The sequence below is a fragment of the Micromys minutus genome, assembly GCF_963924665.1.
Source record: "Micromys minutus genome assembly, chromosome: 25".
NCBI classification, from domain to species: Eukaryota; Metazoa; Chordata; class Mammalia; order Rodentia; family Muridae; genus Micromys; species Micromys minutus.
Window position 1 is genome coordinate 17071279 of NC_137960.1, and position 18942 is coordinate 17090220.

The following is an 18942-nucleotide window of genomic DNA, read 5'->3' on the forward strand; positions in this document are numbered from 1 at the left end:
TGGTGGCCGCAGCTCACTCTTGATGCTAGATTTGAATCTCTCGTTGCCGTCTTTTCAGATAACAGCCCGCCGTCAGTGGAAACATATTTATGACGAGTTAGGTGGTAATCCTGGGAGCACCAGTGCGGCTACCTGTACACGCAGACACTACGAAAGGTAAGAAACCATCTCCTGCAAAAGTCCTTGCTTAACTAAAACCATGTTATTTGGAAGACAATTCTGGATAAAGACATGATAGGAAAAATCTAAAACCATTGGGAAGATAAACTACCCCCACCTACTCACCCACTCCCTCCACCCCCATTCATGCCCATCCTCCAACTTTCACACCCCTAGTGCCCCACACCCCCACACCCCTAGTGCCCTCACCCCCACCCCCAGTGTTCTCCTTTACATAGCATGCTCTCTGGTTACCCAGACTAAAATTAGGTGTGCCTTTACTTAGGTTTTGTCTAGCTGGCCACCTGTCTGGCAATGCCCTTCCCCCCAAGTGTGGCTTGCTAAGGGATGTTCTCAGGAGGCTCATTTACCATGAGCAATTTGGGCTTCTGGAAAACAAAGATGGGGAATGTTGTCATGAGGGTAACATGTGACTGAGCCGTGGAAACCAGGCATTCCGAAGCCCGACAGCACTGCCTCGGGTTATGTCTGTGTGTCTTTTTCATACCTTGAGAAGATTTCTTCACCTATAGATACGCCTTCTTTCGACTAAGGAAATCTCGGGCCAAATTCTGCATGCCTTGGCTCTTTAATAAGCTCCACTTGTTTCAGGAAAGTACTAATATGATATAGCCAAGAAAGAAAAAGGGCTCTGAGGACAAGAGTCATGTCCTGTCCCATCTGCCCACTTCTAGTGCACTTTTTCCAGCCCCCAGTTGCATTAAGGACCATGTGCCCATACTGACTGTGTGCCTACACTGACTGACTGTGTGCTTACACTGACTGTGTGCCTACAATGCTGAGAAATGGCAGCAAATTCATGAGTGGTGCACGCTTTGGGTATTGAGTCCATACATAAAGTTTAGGTTGTAGCAGGTTTTTTTTGTTTGTTTGGTTGGTTGGTTTTTTTTTTTTTTACAGCTGGTACTGCCCTATAGAAATGTAAAGGGGGTTAGTAATAGTGTATGTACATGCGTATGTGTGTCAAGAATACATGTGCACACATGTCTGTCATTGGTGTGAAAGGCAGAGGCCAGTTCAGAGTTCGTCTACTGAGCTTAGTTACCGTTCTCATTGCTTTGATAAAATATCCTGACCAAAGACCTTAAGTGAGAAAAAGTGTATCTGACTCATGAAGTACGGTGGGTGGTGGGTTCAAATCCAGGTCTGGAGAGTTCAAATAGAAAGATGAGAGACAGAAAGACACAGAAGACAGAGAGACAGAGAGATTGTATGTGTATGTGTGTGACTGCTTTTGCATATGTGTGTGTGTGCACAAGCATGCATATGCTTTAACGGTGTTCATGCATACACAGAAAGCAAGACACACCTAGTAGTGGAACATAGCATTCTTGTTAAAAAGTTAAAATGCTAATATTCAATTTACCAATTATTTTTCTCATAGTTCATTGATAATCCAACCTTGACCCTCATTACGACACCCACTGTGGGTTATATACAGCATCCTTTATAATTCTTCTTGACACACGAGGTGTTCATCATGTTCCCTTGATGTTCAAAGGCATGTTTATTGGGTATCTCTTTTTTAAACTAAGTGACCAGTTAACAAAAGTTCGAATGCTTGCTTTAGAATAATTGAAGTAAATTGAGTTGGGTTTAGCACCTCATGAAAAATTCCCATGGACTATTCTCAAGAAATTGCCCTGGCCCTATTATAATCAGGAAAGATTCATGAACATCAGTAATTGATGTTCAAATTACCGCTCTTGGCAGCACTGTTTTTGACATATATAAATGTGAGTATGATTTCTCCCAGTACTTAACATCAAAGCCCACGGATTCTTGTTACCCGCTGTACTGGGCAGCTCATCCCTAGTATAATGTCTCCCCGGTCAGGGCTCTGCCCACAGTGCTGGACGCTACTATAACCTACTTATCTTTGGCTTAGGAGCCTCTAATCAAATCATGGCACGAGAGACATAAAAATATACTCTCTCTCTTCTTCAAAAGTTCCCAGCACCTGAACCATTCATCTTAAGGAGACCCAATGACAAATAAAACTGGCAAAAAGACTCACATAGCTGTAGCCAGCCCACTTCCTTGGCAATTGGGCATAGCCACTAAGTGCATCTTACAAAGCATCTCATGACCAAGAGCAAGTGAGAAGTGGGTTAGAGAGAAGGATTGAGTATAGGGTGTGTGTGTGTGTGTGTGTGTGTGTGTGTGTGTGTGTGTGTGTGTGTGTGATTTTTCTTTAATGAGGTGCATAGGTATTTTGTGTCTTATATGTATGGAGAAGCCTACACAGGCCAAAAGATGGAGTTCAATGCTGAGCTGTGTCTCCAGCCCCTGGGTGTCTTCTCCTTAAGAGGTTTTGTCAGTGACTTGGTCTTGACCAGAATGCCCAGACACTTTTAATGCACTTTGCTGAATGAGTTTCCTTTTCTAAAGAGTACTAGATTCCCAAACCATGTCAAACTTGGAAAGACCTAGCCACCACAACCCGTTATGTAAGCTTTTAATTTCTTTTTCTTTTCATTTCCTGAATTTGTAGGATCAGACTAGACACTCTGTAAAGTTTTGGTCAACTGTTGGATTACAACTTTCGAGAGGTTTAATATACTCATCCAGTTTTGGAACTTCTTTGGCCAGTGTTCGAGTCGGGGGCAGGGAGTGGTAGACTGGCAGCCATGTTAAATTTTTGGGCATGTCTTGAGCAGTGGAAGATGGCTTCGGTAGTTAGGGGTTGGCTTAAAGTACTGGTATGGGGTACCGAGGAACACTGAAGTTGATTCCCTAGGTTGGGATGAGAAAGAAGTGATTCTGGCTCTGCCCACAAGTTGTAGGGGTGTACCGGGAAGAGTTGGAGTCTGAGAGAGCTATTCTAACATCACAGTGACCTACAGGAGGAGAAGGAGTTTCAAGATTGACTCTGTGTGCTCACAGGCTTCTGGGACCACTGAAAGAAACTAGAGCCTAGAACCAACCGGCACTGCTGTTGTCTGGTGACACTGTGTCCGGCCACTATCAGGAGTGTGCAGAGCCTAAAGACTGATGTAGTTCTGCACCAATAACAAGCCCTTGGCCTTTCTTCAGTAGCTGAGTTTTGCTATCTAGACTGCTGTGGCCCTCCGATCAGAATGATATGAATAATTAGTAATTAATAATCATTAGCTACCAATATTTGAAAATCGTGGTTTTATTGCTTTTAATATAGACTATGCAGATCATGGTTTTATTTTAATGTAGACTATGAATACATTCATACCACCCTCTTTTAAACCAATCGTGATGGTTCTGGTTGATTTTTGGCAGCTTGACACAGGTTAGGTATCTGGGGAAAAGGGGATCTCTTTTGAAGAGCTACCCTCATTAGATGGTCCTGTGGACAGATCTGCAGGGCATTTTTCTTTATTAATGACTCATGTGGAGGGCCCAGGCCACAGGGAGGAAGCTCTAGACTGTATAAAACAATGTCAAGGAGCAAACCAGTGAGTCGTTCTCCTCTATGTCTCTGCTTCAGTTCCTGCTCCCAAGTTCCTACCTAGAGGGCCCACCTCGGCTTCCCTGGATGATAGACCATGATCAAAATGTGTAAAACAAAGAGACCCGTTTCTCCCCAGGTTGCTTTTAACCAGGACTTTTTATCACAACCATAGAAAGGAAACTATGCCAGGAATCATCAGGAATCCCAAGGGCCATCGTTCTTTGAATGTCCGATCTTTCACTTGTTTTCCCGGGGGACAGAGGACACTCTGATCGGATCAGGGACTTTAACCAAAGAAGAGGCTGGCCTCTTGCTAAAGCCATAACATCAAGTCCAATTTATTCTTGTCAGTAGCAAGTGACATGGCCACACAGAAAATGTCCTGCTGCTGTGGTGAACAGCCACCATCTTCAAGAAGCTTGAGAAGTCGAGAGAGAGTCCTGAACTTTGTGTTGACTTTTCTACAGCCTTCCAGAGATGGGTCAGGACCACTGAAACCCTTCTTTCCCCCTCCCCAGTGTGTGTGTGTGTGCGTGTGTGTTGCATGCACATGTGTGCATGTCTGCATACATGTGTGCAAGCACTCTTGTGAAAATACAACAAGTGTGTGTAAAGGTCAGAGGACACCTGGAGGGATTGAATCTGGTCACCAGGATTGATAGCAAGTGGTGGCCTTACCTGCTGAGCCACCTCACTGTCCCCTACATTATTCTTTGAGACAGGGTCTTTTTGCACATCCGGTTCAACGGGCTAGCCAGCCAACTCCAAGCATCTGTCTCTGACCCACAGTGCTGAGGTCAGTTCTGTGCTACTATTGGTTTTACGTGGGTACTGGGTTTTGAGCTCAGGTCCTAATACTTGCTATCTCTCCATCTGCTTCCCTGTTTCCCCATGTCCCTGCCTCCTGCTTTGCTTCCCTGGACAAAGATAGGAGAGCAAGGGATCTACATCACATTATCCACTGCTGATTTTTTTTTTTTTTTTAATGCAGTGTGGTTCATGATTCCAGTAAATGTTTTTGTTTTACTACAAGAAAAGGGGGGAAAAACCCCAAACGCCAGTTCCTCATTAAATGTTACTTGTATATTATTAGTTGGGCACTTTGGGTTTATTAATGAGTGCAATAATAAAAGTAGGAGCCGTGGAAATGAATCAATGGGTGTTTTTATTTAAGGCAGCGCAGAGGCTGTACAGTGGCTGTGAATGTCTCGCTGTCGCTGAGGGTCCTACTCGTCTCTGATTGGTTTAAATAAAATAGGTCCAAGCACTTCATAAAAATGTCTTTGTCAGCCTGGTTTTGCTTCTAAACCTATTCATCTCTGTCAGTGTTTAATATCAGTGCCAGGCTCCTGGCCCTAGTCCATTAGTACTGTATTTAATTGTTCTTGTTACAGATGATTACCAATATAAAAAGCCTCCGTGTTTTCCCAGCGCGAGGCTGTTGCTATGTAAATGTCTCAAACTCAGCAAAGCTTATGAAATAGGGCTGCTTTCAACATTTCTTGCTGAGATTTATAGATTAAGTTACTGTTGATGAGGACGCCAGGAAATGTCTGTGTTCTCCGGGCAAAGGGCTCTTCTGAGGACCACATTTTCTTTCTTGTCCAACCCTGAAGGTGCTGTGAATGGCTCTCCTTTTTTTTTTTTTTTTTTTTTTTAAATCGTGTAAGGAACAAAAACAAAATGGCTACTTCTGTAGACTTTTTTCCATAGCTTGATTTTTGTTTTTTGTCTGGAATAAGTAATTAATTTTAAAGGCTTTGTTTTCATATGCAAATTTTTAACATTTTTTTGAAGCACAAGAAAGGGGGAATCTTTACACTAAATACTAGATTACTGGTTTTAATTTTCTTGAATAAATTACATGCTCTGTTTGTGTGGAGCACATGAAGTTGCTATTAGGGGTTTTAAAAAGGGGCAGCGAGGGTAAAGTACTCTGTGGTGTGCTTTTCTGAGTACTTAGAAAAATCAAAGTCTGAAGCAAATGTGTTTGTTTGTGAGGGAAGTGAGCGTTTGCACTTTGTCTTCCTGCATGCATAATGTCCAATTTCAAATGCTAACCTTCTGCTTTTTCCGGGGGAGTTCCTTGGTCAGGTCTTGGTTACTCCAAGCGGCACAAAATGCTTACTGCAGTGTGGCTTAGGGTGAGCCACACCCAACCCAGAGGCAGGGGGAGAAAATGAATGTCAGACAAGAGAGCCTCCAAGGTCTGCTGTGCTTTTCCGAAGGTGGTGGGCAAGATGGGGGACACTTTGTGCTCTGAGTAAGATAAATAAGTACTATGCCCAAAATCAGACCCCCAGATCTTTCAGGCTCTAAAATACACAGCTAATCGTAACTGGACAAAAAGCTAAGAGATGGGAGTCAAGGTGAGTTTCCATCCTATTCATGTCCGGGACATGGGCCCAAGTATCCTGGACACCCTTCAAGCTAATAAACACACAGATGGAACTCTAGAAATTCATGTGTGTGTGTGTGTGTGTGTGTGTGTGTGTGTCACTGAGTATGTGTTATTTTCCACCATGGTCACAGAATTGGGTGGCTTTGATACATTGGCACAATGGGAGCAGAGACTGCTAAGGAAGCAGGGGTTTCCTGAAACCCAGCCACAGCTTCTGATCCTCACTGGAGAGCAGCCTCTGCTGGTTTCTTAAAGCTACAGAAACTTCCGGTTTATCTGACTCATGGGCCAGGGAAAACATGTAGATAGTTAGGACTTTAGAAATCAGATATGTAATAGCAAGAAAGACAAAGAGGCAGCAGAGATGGGGGTCCCCACCCACAGTTGAGACATCTTTCTGTGGGATCTAGAATCTGAGCTGGTAGAGTCAGGACTTGAGGCTATCATCCAACTAAACTTTTAGGGCAAGGACCTTGTGACATCACCTCCCTCGAAATTTCCCAATTCGGCACCGTGGACATGGTGATCGCACTGAATTTAGAGTTTATAGAAGAGACGGTCCCTTTTAGAACATGCCTAAGGAGTAGAGAATGATATAATAATTTCTAAGGCCTGGTTTCCCAAGCCTGTGACTCAGAGGCTTGCAAGGGTCCTTTGTCCTCACACTCTCCATCTATTCCTCACCCAGCGTGGAGTTACCATCAGAGGACTTGCATTTGTCTCCTGGCCGCCATCTTGTTACGGGAATCCGTGTGGGCAGATTCTCTCTGCCACACTGTCACCACGAGAGCTCTCCTTGTCCCCTCACTACTAGAGGTTCAGCTGGTCCTTACTGACACACAGTAGCCAGAAAAGCCAAACTCAACATGCCTCTGTTAGCTCTGTTGCTCTTGGCCTTCCTGTGTCCCCCAAGGCATGCCCCCCTGGTCAGTGTCTACCTCCCTCGCTGGAGTGACCTTTTATCATCCATAAAGAATTTCTCCTTGCAGGCCATGCAGGTAATTTCATCCCAAGAGCCTCGCTCTTTAGATTGTTCTAAAATGTTCTGGGAACTTCCCAATGCTTGGATATTTCAAGAAACTCAAACAAGACTCTAGCCAGATCTCATAGTTTTAAAAAAAATTTTATTTTGTAAGCATGGGCAACAGCATCTGAAAAATCTCTATTTAAAAATTCTTAAATTTGCCTCTGGGTTTGAGCGGTAATGAATAGAAGTTGGTGTTCACACTGTTGAGTGTAGAAACAGCCCCAGGCACACACTCTTCCGGCTCCTATCTGCTATGCTGAGTTCCTCTTCTGCCCTCCTCCTCTGGCAAAGCTTGCCAAACAGCACGATTTCCCTTCCCAAGTCCTTTATTGTCTCCTTTCTGCCGATGGTTTGTCTCTTACCCACCTCCTTGCTGTGTGGACTTAACTGAAGAGTCTGAGAAACTCTATAGGTCCACCCAAACTTCCCTGATTGGCGCTCATCCACCATGAATTTAAATTTGAAAATAGATTATGTGCCTTTGCCCCTTTTTTTCTTTTTCTTTTCTTTTCTTTTTTCTTTTTTTTTTGACAAAACCAGAGGCTTATGATTTCTTTCTCCTCCAGGTTATATCATTAAGATTAAGTAACCGTGTTCTTGAGCTTGACACTGTACAAACATCTTTTCAATCTTGAGAGTAACAGACAACAAAGGAACTATTGAAAATTCAGAAAGCATGTTTCCAAAGAGGGAGAGGAAGGCTAGGATGGCAAGAAGAATGGGATCCTTTACCATTAAAATATATCTTTAGCTTGGCCACTGAAAATCTCTTGGAACATTGTGTTTTGGTACACATTGTTACAAAGTCTGTCCAACAGTTGTGGGGGCTAGAGAAATGGGTGAAGCTTTCGGAAGCCCTGGTGTGGGTGGTAGCTTTTTGTGGGACTGTGTGTTGGTGTGATAACCATCACCGGGAGTCAGTGTGATGTTTATGGATTCACGAAATGGTGTCCCCTGCTCTTGAAATGGATCCATGCCACTCCAGTCAGAGCTAGTCATTGAGAATCATTACTACCATCTTTTCTGTGGTCTTGCACTGTGGAGGGTCAGGAGCTCCTTATGGCCTGTCTCTCTTCAGTCATGAGCATGTATCATCTCTGGGGCATGGAGTCAACTTCCTGAAGCCCATTCTAGGTTTCTTCAGTGCAGTCTTCATTCGACAGGAATGGGAATGACATCAGTCTAGACAGAGAAATTCTTAGAAGTAGCCAACAAGCATCGCAAAGCCATTAGAGAGACCACGGGGACTATGGCCCCGCTAACATTAAGTCACAGAGGGAAAATTTCACGAAGAAGCCATTCTTCAGTCTCTCTTACTGTTTGCAGCAGACTGGGCCTCATAAACAAGAGCCACCTATCCTGGAGCCTCCGGGTGTGCCTGTTGTGGCATGTCAGAGAAGGAACGTACCCTTCCCTCAGGCTGTGGGGTCGCCTCTGATGTGAGATGTTGACCCTTTGTTGGATGGCTCTGTGGATTCCATGGGCCTGTTGCCTCGGAGACGAGAAGGCTCGCCCTGACCTCTTAGACAATCTCATAGAAGCCTAGAGCTTTCTTGACGTGGGCAGGTGCTATCAATGAAGATATCTCCTAAAGAGATTATTTCTCAATCTATGGAGATGGTCACCTAGATGATGAGGCAGGAAGCTCTGCCTAGCAGACCTGTGTTGAGTTCAAATCCCAGGACTCGATAGCTGTGTACCGCTGTCTAGTTGAGGATTGTCCAACCCAAGGACGGTACGACATGGCACTGTCATCTACTAACGTGTTAGGCCACATTCCTAGTTATCCTGGGACGAATATGGCTCATGACACCTTGATTCATTTCTGACCCTTAATCTTTGCCGCCCATAAAATGAAGGCAAAATGATCTCCATGTGAATAGCTCTCCTGATAAGAGTGGAAGGGAAGATGTGCCAACTCCTGGTATTAACAGCACCTTAACATGATGGCTGTTATAGCTACTATAAAGCCTAAGCAATGTGTAAGGACACCCTCTGCTGGGGTGTAATTCCGTGATACCGCACTGACTGGCATAGACTAGGTCCTAGGTTCCACACGTACACAGCATAGCTGATCTCTCTGCCCACCCTTCCTTTACCTGCCTCAAGTCCTTATAACCCCACTTCAGAGTACCCGTCATCTTTACCTCCCTCTTCCACACCAGCTCACCTTGACAGGAGCCAAGCCATCCTCTTACTGGGTATCTGAATGACACAACGTTTTTTTTATCTTCTGTTCACACTGGCTCACAGGCACCCTAGGATGATGCCGAGGGCACCGGAATAATAGCAGGCCCAAGAACAAAGCACGGAAGTTCTCTCACTGTTCTGGGGGAAACTGGAGGGTCCCGAAGGCTCCTCAGCAAGCCCTCCCATTCTGGTCTTTCACAGGAAAAAGACACTTCCTGACAAATGCTAATGTTTTGTACAGGAGGATAATGGACCCCATGTTTTATTGGTGTCTGAGCATGGAGCACAGTCTGGTCATAGGTATAGACTTCCCTTTTATCCGGTGCAGGGCTGCTCGCCCTCAGGAGCTCTTAGGCAAACTCCTGCAGGCATTCCGTGTTGCATTCCCAACATTCATCTCCCCACTTGGTGGAGTTCTACCAGGGACCGAACACTCTTTCGATGCCCAGTGGCTTGCCATTTGCCTTCTCGGGTGCTGGCAGGTCCCCTCTCCCCCACCCCCCAGGTCAAAGGCTTCTGCTGTTTCACTCCTAGCCCCTCCCCCCCACATTCACTTTGTTTCTTTTTTACTAAAAATGAACAACAGCATAATATGAAAATCCGGGTCAGGACCTGATCCTTCTCCAAGCGTGCTGGCCCCGTGGAAGGGACAATCTCCATCCTCCACAAGGTCACAGAGCGCATGCGCATACATCTGGTTTCTGGTCTGTTTCTCTGGTGCCTAAATTCCGCAGGTGTGGTCTCACGCTGGAAGGGACGTTGGCAGTGGGTGTGGTCAGCTCTTCTTGTACCCATCTCTGCCTCAGCGAGTAATGTACTGTCACTCTTCCCAAAGGGAAAAAGCAATTCTCCCGGTCCATATTTGATCAAAGATTGCTTCCCATACTTCATGGTGAAGTTATATTTTCAATGTCTGGCCGAGGCTTAGAATTTATCAAGCCCGAAATCAACTCAGAGATGTAATGAGGCCATTTGGGGTCAGAGCAGGTCCGAAGCCCCAGTGGCACAAACATGTTTCTCTTCTACCGCCACAAAGAATCCCTGCTCACATAAGAAGAACGGTAATGTCTTTAACCTGCCGTACACGCAGGCTTTATCCTCTCTGCCCCTCACCTGGTCTGCTTCAAAATGTATAGCGGATTATTCAAATTTAAATTTTTAAAAGACTGGTTTAATAGTGTGAGCCTGCCTGTGAGCCTTCTTGGGTAGGTTTGAGATGCAGACACGCCCTAAAGACTCGAGCTCTCTTCCTTAAGTCTCTAAATCGAATCTGTTCCGGACACTATTGTAATATCCTTCTCTCTATAAATAGATGGATGCTTATGTTTCCTCGTAAGCTTCATTCGCTAAATGTTTTGGCTCAAAAGTTCAGTCCTTCCCTACAAATATGCCCGGATTCAGGAGACATAATGGCTACTCATTAGGATGAGACAGGCCAGGCATTGTTCTTGTCCCTCTGCTGATGGGGAAGGGAGGGCGTGTCACTTAATAAATATGAGGGGCCTTTTCTCCTTTTGTGTAAAGCGTAAATAACAAGGCCTGTGATATACCCTTCTCTGATGTCAGCCTGCTGCTTTCACTCAGGATTGCAAACTTGGTAAATATAAAATTATCTACCTCGGTGTTTTGTTTTGTTTTTAAGAGGAAATAATAAAAGGGAGAGAGTTGGCGACTTGCCAGATTCCTTACATTACAGTAATAGATTTGCTGACCCCTGACTTCTGCTGTAGAGAAATGTATTGAATATTTTATAATATCAGAGACACATCTAAAAACCTAGTGAGCGCCATCATTCAACATGAGGTTTAGCGGAGCCACGGTATTTTTCAGCTGGCAATTTCTTGTATGATGACAATTCACCAGCTCAGACATTAATAAATCAAGGTTATAATGCCATGGATTTGTTAATTTTAACTTGGGTTGATTTTTAAGTCTTCCTTTTTTTTTTTTTTTTTTTTTTTTAAGGAAGAAGAACAAGGGGACGGGGTGGGAATCTGTCTTTTTCACAATGACTGAATTTAATAAGGATCTCTATGATAGCAAAAGGCTCCCCTACTGTTTGTTTTGAGGTGGAAAAAAATGTTATTTTTGTATTATTCCTGGGGGGGAAAAAATAAAATCTCACACTGCTCCAAATCTTATGCCTAGGAAAAGCTGTTATTTTTTTCTCCCCTTAATACATGATGGCTTACCTAGTTCACATCCATTAATGGCATCGTAAGTAAGCAGTTTGCTAATCTGAAATAGGAAATCTGGACAAGAAAGACCAGCTTTCAGTCTCTAACCTCAATGCAGATGGGGGGGGGGGGTTCTTGTGAATTTACTAGTGAGTGTATTTTTTCTCTTTCTCTCTGCTTCTACCTTCCCAAGACTCAGCCTACATCCTTTGACTTGAAGCACAATTAAAATATTTCTTCTGTGCAATAGCTACATTTTTTGGGGGGAGGGCACATACATGTTTGCTTTTCATCTGTACCATTTTGAAGCTGATTAGATCTTCACCGTCCTTAGAAATATTTGAGAAACAATCCCCTCGAGAGGCACAGGCATGTTGAATTACCCTATATCCTTTTATAGAATACAGGCCTCCACGGCTTCCTGCATTGGGCAACGCTGATCTCAGAGCAGCTAATCTGTTTTTAATGATTACATGTGTGCATGGAACATTGAAAACGTTCAGAAAACTATCGGAGCTCTCCGGTGCTGTTAAGAAAACTTCTAATAATCAGATGATAAGATCGCATCCTGTGGGGGAATTGTGCTGCACCGTGACAGATGAACTTACCAAAAAAAAGAAAAGAAAACTCAAGGAAGTCACAACAAGCGGAAGTCACTGTACGAAACAGGGCTTGTTTATGTACTGTGTGGGAATGTGCCCTGTTCCTCGGAGCTCATATTTCAGCTAGTTTTCTGTTTAAACTGCTGCCTTTCTTGTTTTATTTTGGGAGCTTCCCCCCCCCCCTCCTTCTAAGCAACTCTAATTATATTTCAATGATTTAAAAGTGGGAGGGGGAGCAGGAATTCATTTGACCTACACACACACACACACCCCTCTAGAAGCCTTGAACAAGCAGAGCTTGTGTTTGGATTCAGTTTTACCCTTAGTCATGCCTCTTCCCAGATACAAGAAACATTTAATTCCTGATTTCCTGCCTTCTGGCTTCAGGCCTCTGATCAGCAAAGTGAAGATATATTTTGTGTTGCTGGAGGCTTGCCTGCCACTTAGTTGAGTCAAAATGAGAAAAAAATGATGGGGGAAGTGGGGGGGGGGGTGACAATACGGCCCAGCCTGGGGAACTTGCAAAATTGTAAGATTAACATCAAGTTGTCCTTTAGTATACACTAGAGAGCTGGGTCAGCACAAGGCTGTCAGAACTCAGAGTGGGGGTCTTCCTGGGCTCCCTGGGTGTCTCCCCAATCCTGTTCTCTGCACTCCTTCCTCCTTCTTCCCCCTCTCCTTCTTCCCTCTCTGTACCACCATGCCCTAGAAAAAAGAGTCTCTCTTGATGCCACCACCTCCATTAGACAAGGGATACGGGGGTAGGGAGGTACCACAAATGGCAGCTCTTGGAATACCAGGGCTTCTTGAGCTCCTTGGTTCCCATGGCAACAAAACAAAAGCACAACAAACCTATCTGTCCCAACAATAAAATGTGTTTTCATTAAAATCAATTTAAAACATTTTTTTCCCTGCTCAAAATATTCAATGGCATTTGGCTTCTGGTTGGGAAGGAGGAGGGAAAATCCCTTATTTTTTTCTGATATTGAAAAGGGGATCAAGTCCCAGGCTGAACAATGCAGAAGAGAGAGAATTATGTGTCGGGGGCAGGGGAGGGGGGACTTTAAAGATGAGACAGAATAGGTTCAAGTATGAACAAGGCTGCTTTTTCCCCTCTTCTCTGTATGCTCTTTATTGTATAAATACGCAGTGTAATATGATGGTGGGAAGCAGGTATTTGGCAACCATATATTATTTTAGTAAGTCCACATGAAGAGAGCTCTTTCCAGTTTTAGCAGCTGTAACATGTTCAAACTCGGGCTGTAATGGGATCTGAAGATAACCATCCCCCGTGGGTTGTGTTGATCTTCGTGGCTGGCCCGCTGCCAGACAGAGGCCTCCAAAGTATTACCCATGTGCCTCTTTGCATACCTTGCCCGTGCACGTTCCGTAAACAGATCTGGGTCCTAAAATACCGTAAATCGGCATTTGACTTTTTCCACAGTGTCCTTGCTTTTGTTGTTGGCATCTCAGATGCCCCCAAGTCTTTACCAAGAAACCCAGAACAGTGGTGTATATTTAAGTAGCTAATAGACAAATTGCACAATCAGAAACCAATTTTAAGATACTCAACAAATATTCCAAATCAGGATTCTTGGGGGTGGGGTTGAGGGAGAGGTTCGAGTGTCTTAGTTGAAAAATAAAGGACTCCCAATATTTGAACAGATTGCTGCTGTTTCTAAGCCAAGTACATTTTCTTCATTGACTCAACTTGTCATATTTAAAACAAATTATGTTTGCTGTATTAAGGTTCATATTTTTAAGGCCAAGCCTTGTATTAATCCCACGGTGAGTCATTAATCATACCAAGTGCATTAGAAAAACTTTAATCACTGGAGTCGAAACTCGGATTGTAATGCAACCCGTGCCTTTTAATTACATCAGCCCTTTCCCAGTTCAGATCAAGAGCTGCCTTGCAAAGGGAACAGATTAAAAACAGAGCTGTTTGATGTTTCCCTTTTTAGAGCAATTTTATGCACTTTGTTTTTAAAAGTTATGTAATTAAAATGTTCGGAATTTTTAGCCCTCTGATTTTCCTTGCTTTGGTGGTTAGCTGGCTTCCTTCTTGGTAAGGCTCTTTCTAACTTGGCGCTCATCCCCCCCTAAAATCAGATATTCTTCTGGATGGGATAACCTGCCCCTTCAGGGCTGGAGAATACATCTGTCTTGGCCAAACTGAACATGCCTCCTCTTGACCTTTGATCAATGTGTGGCAGTAGAGAGGTGTCAAAGCCAATATTCTATATTGTATTTTCCCCCCAGTGGTACATATTTATTGAACCTAGGGTTGGGTTCATGAAAGCATTTTTTTTTTCTACTGAATCACAGCAAGTCAACTTTTTGAGGTAACTAAAAATGAAAACTCTGACCAGAGGTGCAAGCACATTCAAGCTCCAGGTCTAACAGATGCTGTGACCCCTGGACTCATTTGCTTAATCTTGGGAAAGTGGTGGTGGGGATGATGCTGGTGATGATGATGATGGTGGTGGTGAAGATGACAATAATCCGAGAAGATGTGGCATAGATTATATTAAATGATTTTGACCATCTACCTCGCTTGTCTTAGAATAGAAGCTTCATGAGGTCAGAGGCTCTATTTTAGTATCTGGAACAGAGCCTGGCACAGGGTGGATACTTGACAAGCATTTGACTTAACTGTAAATGGACAGCAGCTGTGATTATTTTCCTGATGTCACCAGCATTCAGCCAAGTACTAGGGGCCATTGTAAAAATGTCACTCTCGGCTACCTCCGTTGGTGTTCTTAGTGTATCTGCTCACAGAACCAAAAGGACAGAAGTCTTTCAGAGAAGTGTTTAGGAGACCAGCTAACCAAGCTTCACTAATAGAGTAGATGATATCAAGCGAGTCTCTGGGGTGTACATGTAACAGGGATGAGGCCACTCGACAAGTTACTTCTGCACGGCTTGGCTTTGCCTGCTTTCAGTTACCCATGGTCAGCCATCACTGAAAACCAATATTTATCTTGATTTGTTGGGGAGTTACGTGTGTGTGACTTTTACCACTGAAGTAGGTTGTTCTAATTGTTCTAAATCATTCATTAGAGCTACTAATCCCTTACTCTACCTAATTTATAAATCAAGCGTTATCAGGTATTTAAGCATAGGGAAAGTATAGGAAACAGAGAGAGTTTGGTACCCATGACAGTCAACATCCATGAGGAGTCTTAGAACGCGTGGCTATAGACTGAGGGCAGAGGAAACAAGCTCCATAGCAACGATGTCACTAAGTTCCACAGAGATGATGTCACTGAGCTCCATGGAGATGATGTCACTAAGCTCCACAGCAATGATGTCACGAAGCCCCATGCCATGATGTCACTTGAACTGGTCAACCAATGACACATCTCTTCTGCCTTCCTTTTAGGTTAATCCTGCCGTATGAAAGATTTATTAAGGGGGAAGAAGATAAGCCTCTGCCGCCAATCAAACCTCGGAAACAAGAAAACAATACGCAGGAAAATGAGAATAAAACAAAAGTCTCGGGAAACAAACGCATCAAACACGACGTGGCCAAAAACAAGAAAGAAAAAGAGAACACCCCAAAACCCCAAGATACTTCTGAGGTGAGTCACTGTGGCTTTTGGTGATGCCAGTCCTGGGGAACACACTCTGCCGTCAGAGCATCCAGGTCCCAGAATCTCCAGCCTGGTCTCTGAAAACCTCATGGCTGTTCTGAGAAATCACAAACTAAGCCTCTGGGTGGGGAAGAGGGCTCAGTAAGTAAAGGCACTTTCAGCCAAGTGCCACACACACCAGTTCTTAAAAATAAATTTTAAAACCACACACTTAGGGACTGTAGAGATGGCTCAGCACTTAGACTTGGGATCTTTGGCTGCTCTTCCAGAGAACCCAAGTTCAGTTCTCAACACCCATTATCATATGGTGAGCAGCTCATAACAGCCTATAGCTCCGGTTCCATGGAATTTAATGCCCTCTTATGACATCAGATGGCACCTACATACCCATGGCTCACGCATGCGCACACACACAATTGGTTAATTTTAACTTTAATCTATCAATTAATTAAGATAAATCTTTTTCAAACCCCCAGAGTTTTCCTTCCCTTGGGGGCTTAGATACAATGATACAGTCAGTACATGGCATAGGCCATAAATAGTATCAATAAGGGTGAGACTTCCCTGTAGGAAACCTGCAGCAAAAGCTTAGAACTGGAGACTAAAAAACAGGGCTAAAAACCTCCTACAATGCTGGATCCCTATTAAGTCAATGTAGCTTCTTGATGACTTCATAGCCAGATGATGTAAGAACTCAGTGTGACTCGGGGGAATGGGTAAGAGGGAAAGGAACAGGTACCAGAGAACATGGGCTAATAAGATCTCTGGGTGTTTCCTTGGGATTTCTCTCCAAAGTTTTAGTTATGTTCCCTTTTTATTCAACAGCCTTGGGTTGAGATCAATTTATCAACATCTGTATTTGTTATGGGGAAATTACCAAGTGATTCATCAGAAACCATTAATATCTTTCATATTAATAGGTAGTTTCTGGACTTTGCAAATGAAGTCTCAGCCCCTGTTTTTCAGTAGAAAGCATGCCTGGTAGAATTCAGCCAATCAAGGAGACTGATCTGGGCTTTGTTTCAATATGAATAATCAAATATCCAGCTGCCCATTAAAAAAAAAATCAACAGTTACATTCGGAGACAGCATGTTCTAGGATTCAACCCCTGGGGGAATTTAGGTACTGATCTTCAACAGTCTAAAAATCAGGCTTGTAATAAACATGTAAGAAATGGCTTCATTAAATACCAGTTTAAAACACAGTCACATACACACATACATACACACACAGAGACACACCAACTCCCAGATGACATCTTCTTTAAAAGATGAAGTTAATACCCTGGTGTACTGTAGACTGAACCATGAACCTCATGTTTTGCACATACCAGCGAAGAGTTCTACTGGTACAATCTGGCATAGTTGTTCACTTTTTGGTCAGAGGCAGGGTCTTTGTAAGTTGCTGAACCTGGCCTTGAACTCATTCTGTAGCACAGGTAGGACCCGAACTCACATCCTCCCTGCTCACCCGGAGCCAGGCCGAACCTTATTAAGTTTCATTATTTTTAAGCTCTAGCAACTCTAAAAGGAATAAAATATAAGATGTTGCAGACTTGTAAACATTTGCAAGTTTGCAACAGAAATGGCCCAAAGCAAGGAAATTCCAAGTTAAGGCTTACATTCCATTCCTCCTTGATTCCAGTGGTTTATCACGGGGCTTTGGATTGGTCAGTTCTTTTAGATACCAGATGCACAACACAGCCAAAGCATCAGCGGATGCTTGGAGGATCATGAGGCCAGCTGACCTTCGAACTGTTCCAACTGGGTGGGCAAACTTTAAAACTGAGTCTGTGAACTGTGGGAAGGATCTTTAGTCCACCCTTGCAGCCCCTTAGCTCAGGAGGTGACAGTTTCCAAGAGTAGAGGGAACAGTCTGGTTACGAAGAGTCCCTCAGACCTCTGAAAGCTGTGGGCCTCCCTGTTCTCCACAAGGAAGTCATTCATTCTAGTGCCAATGATCCCCTTTCCTGAGGTGGGTTTTGGGTATCTGGAGCATCTAAGACTGTCAAATGAAGTCCTGACATCTCCATCTCTTTGGAAGCATGCATTCAGTAAGAACCAGGCCCACCAGCTCCACGGAACCATGTTACAGACTCAGCATACCCATGAGCCAGGTTTGGGAGTTGCATTTAATGCCATATTGTAGTTTTTGATGTTTTCTACCTGACCTACTGAAGACTGTAGAGAGGAGGGAAGGAGTCTAAGTCAAATCCACTCTCCTCGGGGATCACAATGTGCAGAGAGCCAGGTGGTTCAGAAAGCACAGTCTTTGGGGGACAGAAAACAAATGTTTTCTTTTGTCGGCCTATCTTTCAAATCCCTCCCTAAACAGGGTTTATAGGCAAACATGCAAGACTCCAGCATAGCGGAAGGCCAACGTCACAGAAACTTTGAGCACAGTTTACCTTTTGAATCCCTTATTTTTATGTCTCTTAATGAATAAGCTTAAGAATGGGATCAGTATTTTAAAAAGATGGTTACTATGCAAGAAGAGGGTCTGACTGTTGGGTATCTCTTATGCCTGGTAAGCATGGTTATCTTCACGTAAATTTGAAGGGGGAAAAATCCACAAAATGGGTATGAGTCCTTGAGAGTACATTTTTTAAGATCCCCCAAACGGACATTTTAAAATCTTCCCCAAAGGTATGATTCGGTTGATGGATTTGTCACAGCAGAAAACGTTCTAGTGATGTGATTGGGCCAAAGGAATGGGGACAAACTCAATTCAGATGTTTTGTGACAGATGATTATTATGCAAAGGTTTGTCCATCAGCTGTATCACAACACTTATAAAGTCATTGCTTATATGACCTGGTAGTAAATGACTTAAGTTTTGCCCATACCTACTACAAACAGGAAGTATCCATCCCATTGACTACAATTTATTTCAATAAATAGAAAACATATCGGAGGCAACACATCTACCTGAATTATGTTCATTCCATTTGTGGCTTTAATAGCAATGAGTTTGGCATGCCATAGAAGGACTCAGAATATCTCTTATTTATTCCTGGATGTACACATTTCCATCTGCATATGCCTTTGATATTCTAACACATTGTGTTGTTGTAATAAACAATTCATGTGTAACTGTAGCTGGTTTCCAGTGAATCCCACGGAACTCTTTAGGAAGGGACGGCTCTTAAGGAAAGGCCAGGAGTAAGCCTGTTTGTTATTGACATGGGGTTGGCTCAATTTTTGAATGAGAGATGTTTAAAAAGAAAAAAAAAAAAACTTTATAAGCAGCATCATAAAATGCAACATGTAATTTAAATCCTGTTTGGATAATTGACTGATTTGACAAGAAGACAACCTTAGAATTAAACTAAATATCAGAAC

The 18942-nt window shown here is 43.5% G+C and overlaps 1 protein-coding gene across 1 annotated transcript in view; it reads left to right on the top strand.

The window, feature by feature from the left end:
* Window positions 1-18942, top strand: part of ARID5B (AT-rich interaction domain 5B) — a 39730-nt gene that overhangs the window by 17720 nt on the left and 3068 nt on the right. Inside the window, exons 5-6 of the mRNA XM_080937868.1 lie at window positions 59-156; window positions 15390-15588. Of these exons, the coding sequence (XP_080793994.1) occupies window positions 59-156; window positions 15390-15588 (297 nt within the window). The remainder of the gene's footprint in view (window positions 1-58; window positions 157-15389; window positions 15589-18942) is intronic.